Below are 9190 nucleotides of genomic sequence, written 5' to 3'. Positions count from 1 at the left end.
AGAGAGAGAGAGAGAGAGAGAGAGAGAGAGAGAGAGAGAGAGGTGTCTGATTGGTGTTTTGGCGACTTAATTAACCCGACCCAGGGTGAGTCTGATGTATCTGCCCGGTTCAACTCTGACATTTTCTGACATTGCACAGCGCTGTGAAGGAATAATCTTCAACATTAGGCTACGTTGTCTTCTGCCAGCTCAAACTCACAGCAATTTAATACAATAGTAGGAAAACAGCCCCCCCCCGCTGTTGTAAAGCACTCTGCATGTGACGTCTGCTAATGTGCAGGTCACCTTCCCCCTCAAACACGTACACACATACAGATACAACCCGCTCTGTCTGTCTCTCTGTTTGGTTGTGCTTTGCATGTATGGGATTCTGAAACGTGCTGAAATTTTGGAATTGTCTGTCTGTTTATTCAAAGTCAAAGACAGTCCAAAGTAGTGCTGCATGACACAATTGTGTGGGTCTGAGGTGTATGTCACATTTTAGCTGCCAAAGCTCCGCTGCTCTCTGGTCCTGGTTTTATATTTTCAAGAGCATTAAGAATTCTGAACAGCTTGGACATTTACATGCACACAATAGTGCAGTTGTGCCATTACTGTGTGCACACAGTCGAATGAAGGCTTTTACATGATCCCGTTGTTTGACAGCTGCCATTGATTATTGCATAGCATAAGCAAAATACCACCTACTGTTATTTTCCAAGGAGACATTTGGCATCATAGATTGTATTGCCATTGTTAGGATCAGTGTTGGGCAAGTTACAGCCACAATGTAATTCATTTTAGATTACTAGTTACTGTCATTTGAGAGTAATTAGTTATATTACAATATTACTGTCGCTGAATTTTAACGTGTTACACTACTTTTGAGTTACTTTCACCGGAAGTTTGATTGGGCAGCTAGCTTGTGAATTTCACCACAGGATCAATAAAGTCAGGGGCGTGGAGCATCAGTCACTGATGTATTACGTAGAAGGAAATGGATCTGCACTTTCCAGACCACTGTTACACTCTTATTTTACCAGGGGGGGGGGAACATAAGCAGTTCCTGCCTTTCTTTTACACTCTACAAAAGGCATGTTGTTCCTGAAGTGTCAATCAAAACTGCTCCTGCTTCTTTTGGAAGTTATTATACATTTGTGTGCTGCTCTGCGGGCAGTTTTAGAATGCAGTGAACCGTCGTTTGGATTTGTGTTATATTATATTAAAACAATACTTTTTAACCCTCAGAGACTTAAGGTCATTTTTACAGTTTATTGTGGTTTTATTTTCTAAAAAAGCTTATAAAACATCAACCCTGTTGTTTACAGTCAATCAATGAAAAGCATTTTTTTCAGGAGAAACTGGGCTGTTCGAACATGCAATGAGGTCACTTGAATGTTAAAAATGGTTGTAGGACCTTAAAGACAAATACATAAATAAAACGGAACATAAATCTTAGATATGTATTGATATTACCCACAGAGCATCACAAGCTAAGCCAATCTCTTCTCTTAAACACATCTCATGTCTTGGGAGTCACACAGAAGAAAGAAATGTTATAACTTAAACAGTTGACAAAATACATACATTTTCTCATGACATATACTTACGTCAATAATCAACATAATGATGTCATACTTATTGATATTACACCCACAGCAATGCTACACAAGCATTTGTGTTGTCTAAAACAGTTCTCCTATATGCAAAAACAAACCTAATAAACATTATAACTCATATAAAGCTCAAAGTCTTCAATATAAGCCAAATCTCAAAACAGTGATGCCGTTCTCCTCTGTAAAGTTATATTGTTATCTCTCTTGTCCACTATATACTCTTTGATCACATACTAGACTAGTTTGACTTGAAGGATTACTATCTTTTCCGACTCTATACTCTTTGCTCTTGCTGTCGCCTACGTAAGGCATCTAGTGTTGCTTCACTTAAAAAAAAAAAAAAAAAACAAGAGCAAAAACGACAGTGGGCGACATTAAAGGATGGCTTTTTTATTGCTAAGACCATATGGTCAAAACAAAATGATTTATTTAAAATGTAATAACAATAACTTATAACAATAAGTTTTTGCAAATTGCTGTCAAAGGTGCTCTCCTCCTTATCTGGTCCCCTCTCCCTCTCTTCCGCACACTAACCCCCCCAACCCCCACCCCAAAATCCTTCTTGATGGTTATTGGCTGGAATGCTGGAACACTGTTTGTTGGTGCAGGTCGGCCAGTTTGGTTTTTGTTCCCCTTTGAAGACCCTGGGCTCTCTACAGAGACCAGGATTTTTTACAGTGTTTCCGGGGACAGGCAGCTAGCAGATAGTGAGTAGATGTTTTTACAGTGCGTTCAGGGGACAGGCAGCTAGCAGATAGTGAGGGGATGTTTTTTTACAGTGTGTTCTGGGGACAGACAGCTAGCAGATAGTGAGGAGATGTTTTTACAGTGCGTTCAGGGGACAGGCAGCTAGCAGATAGTGAGGGGATGTTTTTTTACAGTGTGTTCAGGGGACAGACAGCTAGCAGATAGTGAGTAGATGTTTTTACAGTGCGTTCAGGGCACAGGCAGCTAGCAGATAGTGAGGGGATGTTTTTTACAGTGTGTTCTGGGGACAGGCAGCTTGCAGGATAGTGAGGGGATGTTTTTTACAGTGTGTTCAGGGGACAAGCAGCTAGCAGAGAGTGAGGGGATGTTTTTTACAGTGTGTTCTGGGGACAGGCAGCTCGCAGGATAGTGAAGGGATGTTTTTTACAGTGTGTTCAGGGGACAGGCAGCTAGCAGAGAGTGAGGGGATGTTTTTTACAGTGTGTTCAGGGAACAGGCAGCTCACGGATAGCGAGGAGATGTTCGCCGTTTGACAAAAAATGTTGTATGTTGTACCACCTTTTAAATAACAAAAACAACCACCAGATAGAAGGGTATTTTACAATAACTCTGAATGCACCATGAGGTTACCAGTTTCAAGTGAGCTGTGTTGTTTTTCCAACAACGGCAGTAGCAGACTGTTGTACGCATAGACATATTATTAAAGACGTCCCGGTGTCCAGCTACTAGCTTACAGTAGGCTAACATTACCTGCTGTAGAGTGTGACGTTAGTTTTAACTTGCATCACATGCAGCGACGTTTCTGTAGCACCAGGTCTGGGTAGCCATCCCAACCATTTTTGAAAGTTATTGATGCAGGACCTCCAGTAGTCCGAGGTCACGGTTATTTTTGAAGACAATTTGCTCAATTCTAAACTCTCGCCTTGCAGGTTGGAGTGGGTGGAGATCATCGAGCCGCGCACGCGGGAGCGTATGTACGCCAACCTGCTGACGGGCGAGTGCGTGTGGGACCCTCCGCAGGGCGTTTGCATCAAGCGTACTGGTGACAACCAGTGGTGGGAGCTGTTTGATCCCAACACGTCACGCTTCTACTACTACAACGCCTCCACCCAGCGGACAGTGTGGCACCGGCCCCAGGCCTGCGACATTATCCCCCTGGCAAAGCTGCAGACCCTGAAGCAGCACACAGATGCCACCAACCCACATCCTGCAGGTGGAGGAGGCGGGAGGGCGTCAGCTGACAACAGCCCGGGACGTAACAGCGGGGTCAGCCGAGAGGGAAGCACCTCCTCCTCCCTTGATCAGGAGCTTTCTGAAAAACAGGGCAACAGAGAGGAGACCGACAGGTAAGTCACCTGGTGAGCCGGTAAAAACATACCTAACAAAAAGATGGGACCAATTTGTTATTTTGGAGGATAACTTTTTAACCAAATTCTACACATCAAAGTCTATTTGCATTGGGTTCAGAGTTAGAGTTTTCGGACTGAGGCAGTGGTGGAAGAAGTATCCTTTACTTAAGTAAAAACTACTAATATCACAATGTAAAAATACTCTGTTGCAAGTAATAGTCTTGCATTGAAAATGTTACTTAAGCAAAAGTATTGTCAGGAAAATGCATTTAGCACAGTATTACAAGTGAAAGTACTCAATGTACGTAGAAAAGTCCCACTAGTTTTAATTCAGTAACACAAACACACACAAACAGAATCATTTTCATGTCACACACACACTTACAGATACTCTTACGCAATATGGTAATCATGTGTTTGGGGTTTTGTCCCGAGGAAAATTAAAGCACCCATATTATGCTAATTTTCAGGTTCACATATGTATTTTGAGGTACTTGAATAGGTTTACATGGTTTCATTTTCAAAAAAACACCATATTTTTGTTGAACTGCACATTGCTGCAGATTCGGTTTTCACACTGTATGTTTACGTCTCTGTTTGAGCTACAGAGTGACACATCTCACTTGTTTACTATCTTTGTTGATACTCACACTGCTCAGTAGCTAGGTAAGATCACATCAGCTAGATAACTCTTTCTCCAACTTTGGTCAGTCCAAGGCAGGATTAGCTGGGAGGCTTCTTCTAGATGAGGGGCACTTGTGGAATACCTGCAGAACAGGGACAGGAAGTAGTTTTTTGGAGATCATGGTAAACTAGTGTGTGTTGTAGCAGTGTTTTGCCATTGAGAACGAGCTAGCATGCTAGCACTAGCCACCTCGTCTCGGCTAGTGACGTAGAAAGCCGTGCAGATGTTGATCAGCTCACCTGGAGACTGAAGACAGAAGACTTTCAGAAACCGGATCTCACTCTAAACAGCATGAATAGTTTTTTTTCCAAGTTTGTATGCGTGTGGAAACATCCAGAGACACAAAGTGTTTTTCACAATATGGTCACTTTAAGGCAAGCTGAGGGGCACAATAGTGGGTAGCAGGGCACTGCTGCATGGTAAGTCACCAGATGCTGAAAATTACCAGTTGGATCAGTCTTTGTTTGTCTAATTTGGGACAGAAAGGAAAGCAGGGATGTCTGTAATGCTTGTGTGTCTTGGAGGCACCACATCGTTGTGGCATGAGGTGGTTTTATGTCTGTGTTTGTTGACTCTGCACAGAAATAAGACAAGAAAGGTGCCTGTGTGTCTTGGAGGCTCAACCTGCACCAACAGATTAAAAAAACGTTTTATTCTGCGGTGAATAAAATCTGAAAACAAATCTGTGAAAAATCTATGATATCGCCTATTTAATTTAAGTCAATTGCACATTTAATAAATGAATAAGTAAGCTGCAATTTACTTCAAACTATGCTTCATCACATTGATACTGCCTCAGTCTGCAACCATGGGCCCAGTTTGCAAATATCCAAATCTGCTCTTGTGGTTCCTTTAGTGTTGGTAACCCTCGCTGCCATGTTCAATGGTAAAAACAAAATATTTGAATCGCATTCAAATACAGAATGTGAAAAAACAATCAGAGGGGAAAGACATTTTCTCACATGACTCTGATTCTCTCTCATAACATAAGGTGGTAGGTGTAAAGCCACCATTAGTTAAAAGGGCAGAATTAGACTTTTTCCAGTTTTTGTCAGTAGTTCCTATTCATGCTTTCCTCTCTCTCTCTTTCTGTCTCATCATTCTGTCTCTTCCTTTCTGTTTCTGCCACTGTCCATTTATTCCTATCCTCTGTCACCTTGAGAGCCCCCCCCCTCAGTCTTGGTTTCCTTGGTTTGCTGGTTTGCTGTAATCTGCTGCAGTCTGCAGTGATTGGTGGATCTGCCTGGCTTGGGTCACCGTGTCCTGTAAATGTCTTCTTTAGTTGCAACGAGAAGACACAAACACACAACCATGTACTTCTACTCTACATGGTTGGGACACTCCTCATGATGGCATAATGAATTCCCTAACTCCTAACCCCAACCCAAACCCTCACAACAGTGCCTAACCCTGACCCTAGCCTGTAACCTGAACCTTAAAACCAAGTCTAAACACTCAAACAGGCATTTAAAAGTCTGTCCAAAGGTGAGCGGCCAGAATGTCCTAGTAACACTTTCTATGACACCCATGTCTATTGCACATTATAATAATTCTTTTAATGAGTTATGCTAAGAATTTCCATTGTATATTTCTCTAGCAATAATTCATAATGACTGAAGCGTGATTCATGGTTGTGCTTAGGCTTCACGCAGAGCTTTTGCCGTAGCCTACGTAAGGGGCCTGAAATTTAGACTTGTGCGCTGGTGTGTGCGTCGAGCTGACGTGTGTGTGTTGGGAGTGTGTGGTACAGCGAGGGAGAAGTGATAGAGCGACGCTGATTATCTTCGGCGCGAGTAGCGATTCTAGAGACATAGTGAGAAAACCAAAGTGTCTCCCCTGTTCTTTATGACCACGGTGGGAAATCTGTAGCAGGAAAAGTTAACCCTGTCCTTGATTTCATGTTGTTTATGGAGAAGGAGAACCAGGAAGTCAGTCGAGAGGGGGCGTCGCAACCTGTTGTTAAATTTTCGAGAAGTGCACGTCAGTCTACGGCGTACATACCCACGGTGTAGATTTTACACAGAAGCATAAATTACGCTTTATGAGGTCATCTATCATAATGCTACATAACTGCTGGTTACTCACTGACGTGTGTTAGTGTATTATAATTTTAATTTTATAATAATTTTATTTCATTATAGTGCATTATAATCACTATTATAATCCATTATAATGTCAATATAAGGTATTGAGTTATAAGGTATAGGCGGATATAATAGTATGTTACTAGCAGGTTATAAGTCACTATAAGTGGTCATTGTTTGTTTTACGTAAAGTGAAAACATTTCAAATCTTTTTCAAGAAAAACTGAAATTGTGGTCAAATTAATCAATTTGTGAAGGGGTATAACTAAAATTTAGTGCACAACAACTATTTGAAGATGAACAACTGAATAATATACACTGTGCGTTCTGCACACACAGTATGTGAAAGGGAAACTGATTTACTTGTTATGTACAGTATGGGAAGGTTCGGTTTCGGGCTGAACCATTAATTGTTTTCAAATCGCAATTTGAAAGAATGCGATTAACTAATCATGAAGACCGCGATTAATCGATTGTGAATTATTTAGTTAAATGTTCGGTGTAACATTTCATTTGACATTTTGTATTCCTCTTTTTTTTTGACAGACACATAATGGAATAATGTTACATATCCCAGTTTGTTTACAGATGTCTTAATTTCAGTGGATATTTAATTTACTGTATTTTGTGTCACTTTTTTACAGGATTGTAGGAAGGTGCAATATGCAGCAAAAAAAAAAAAAAATTGCAAATTGAATGCTAATTGCAGTATCTGGCAAGAAAATCACAATTTTTATTTTTTCCCCAAATTGTTCAGCCCTAATTTGGTATGAAAACGGCGCAGTATAAAAACATGTTGGTTCGTTCAGATATCATCTGTAGTAAATACTCACAGTAGAATGAAATGGCACAATATTCTCTTGTCATATGGTCCGTTCCCCACAAACATTTAGTTATGGCAGATAGCAGTCTGTTTAGCGTGGAAGCTAAGCGTCAGGCCGAAGATGGTCCCTGGAGAGAGTGAATGCTGTTAAGGAGAGTGGAAGAGGCAGTTTGTCGTAGACCACATAGCTTTCTCTGTGACAGATGGGAGCTATTGACCTCTACACAGCTCTACCAGCCTGCACCCACTAAAGAGCCTATTAAAGGATGGAGGGAGGGACCCATTTGGGAGAAAGAGGACAGAGGGAGGAGAGGAGGACAGAGATCAGGATGAAGAAGATAGAAGAGGATAAACACTCACTTGTACTGTAGTCTGTACCTTTGTCCTTCTGTTATATGCAGTGTCTGAATTATTTTGCCCTTATTTTGAAAAAGACAATATTCCAACTCATCTGTTTACATTGCAAATGAAAGTTAATAATGCACTAATATTCCTGTTTACATGTAGCTGTTCAAAACAAGATCAAATCTAAAATGCAGTAACAACGGTGATGATGTTATCGTCACAGCTAGAGTTAGCTAGCTAGTGAGTTAACTAATGGAGAAATATACTTTGAAAAATTTGTGCCGACAATTTGTGCTATTTGCAAACTTAAGGTTGAAAGGGAACAACTTGGTTATTATTTTTCCAGGATGATCCTTATCCCTCAAAAGTAAGACAGTCCACATTGTTTGGAGGAGTGAAAGAAGGCAGGGTTACCCCAAATTTCCACTGGTTGCAGATCGGCTCTGCGCTCCGCCGTCCGTCCATTCTAACCAGGTCTGGATTTGTTGCAGAACGGCTGCAACCATGACCGACAGCCGTTCCGTAGTCAGTGAAAATACACGCATGGACTTTAATGGAAACCGTGCCCGGGTGACAATTTTGTTTCTGAAGCCATGCAACTACTTCAATCACTTTTTGTGTCAACCAAGTCAACATGAATGCCTTCCAGGAGAGACTGTTTGCCATTATCCCAATTTTCACAATTCTATTTTCACGACTACAAAGACACTTAAGAGACAGACTTCTTGGAGAGAGAATAGGGAGGCAGCGGGATGCAGTGAGGAGGAGGAGGCTATTCAGCCAGCCATCCAGTGTGGACATTGGAACGGGTGTAAATGCCTTTTTTCGACGTGTTGTGTGACATTGTTTATGTTGAGCATACTGAGGCTACTGCTACTAGGCTGTTCCTGATATAATCTCATTAATATTGGCTTAGAGCACACAACAAAAAAGGTGAAGAAAACTAACCTGACGCCAGATGATTTGTTACACATCGGAGGAGCTGCCATTGGAAACTGGCGCTGGCTGATTGGTCCGGTTAGTTGGTAGTAAAGACACAAACATATTTGTTTGATGTATGATACGACAATTCTCGCGTGATCTCGTGATATTGTGTGAATCCAGCTGCAAGGTAAGAAAAAAAATAGATTTGAGGGTAGAAATGGATCAGGAAACCAATAATTACCACATATACTTTCATCCGAAATGTATAAATATCTGGAACTGCAATGGCATACTTACCATTAATCCCCTAGGTAAAGGAAGAAGTACAGGACTATCAGTGCCTCTGGTGGATGAGAGTCAAGGCAACATCCCAGGAAAAGCTTTTAGCTTGTACAGTAGTAACTGATGTGGTGCAGTGTTGGGCCAACCCCGGTTCCCCCATTGGCTTGGTTAGTCAATATTTAACCAATGAGAGTAAAACATACATCCAGTTCCAGGTCCAAATGTACAAAAATTACAGCTTGACATCGTCAGGTCCCCCCTCCTTTACCTGCCTCCTCTGTGTCTGTTACTGGGCAAGGGAATTATTCATGGATGGTCCAAGAAACTCTTTGATTCTGTGTGTGTGTGTGTGTGTGTGTGTGTGTGTGTGTGTGTGTGTGTGTGTGTGTGTGTGT

The 9190-nt window shown here is 41.5% G+C and overlaps 1 protein-coding gene across 1 annotated transcript in view; it reads left to right on the top strand.

Annotated features, from left to right (window-relative positions):
- The window catches only part of arhgap39 (Rho GTPase activating protein 39), an 85865-nt gene that overhangs the window by 52406 nt on the left and 24269 nt on the right, over positions 1 to 9190 (top strand). The window contains exon 2 of the mRNA XM_034881693.1: positions 3233 to 3649. Within this exon, the coding sequence (XP_034737584.1) occupies positions 3233 to 3649 (417 nt within the window). The remainder of the gene's footprint in view (positions 1 to 3232; positions 3650 to 9190) is intronic.

The sequence above is a fragment of the Etheostoma cragini genome, chromosome 9, assembly GCF_013103735.1.
Source record: "Etheostoma cragini isolate CJK2018 chromosome 9, CSU_Ecrag_1.0, whole genome shotgun sequence".
Lineage (NCBI taxonomy): Eukaryota > Metazoa > Chordata > Actinopteri > Perciformes > Percidae > Etheostoma > Etheostoma cragini.
Note: the sequence above shows the minus strand (reverse complement) of the source record. Positions and strands in the feature narration are given on the sequence as shown.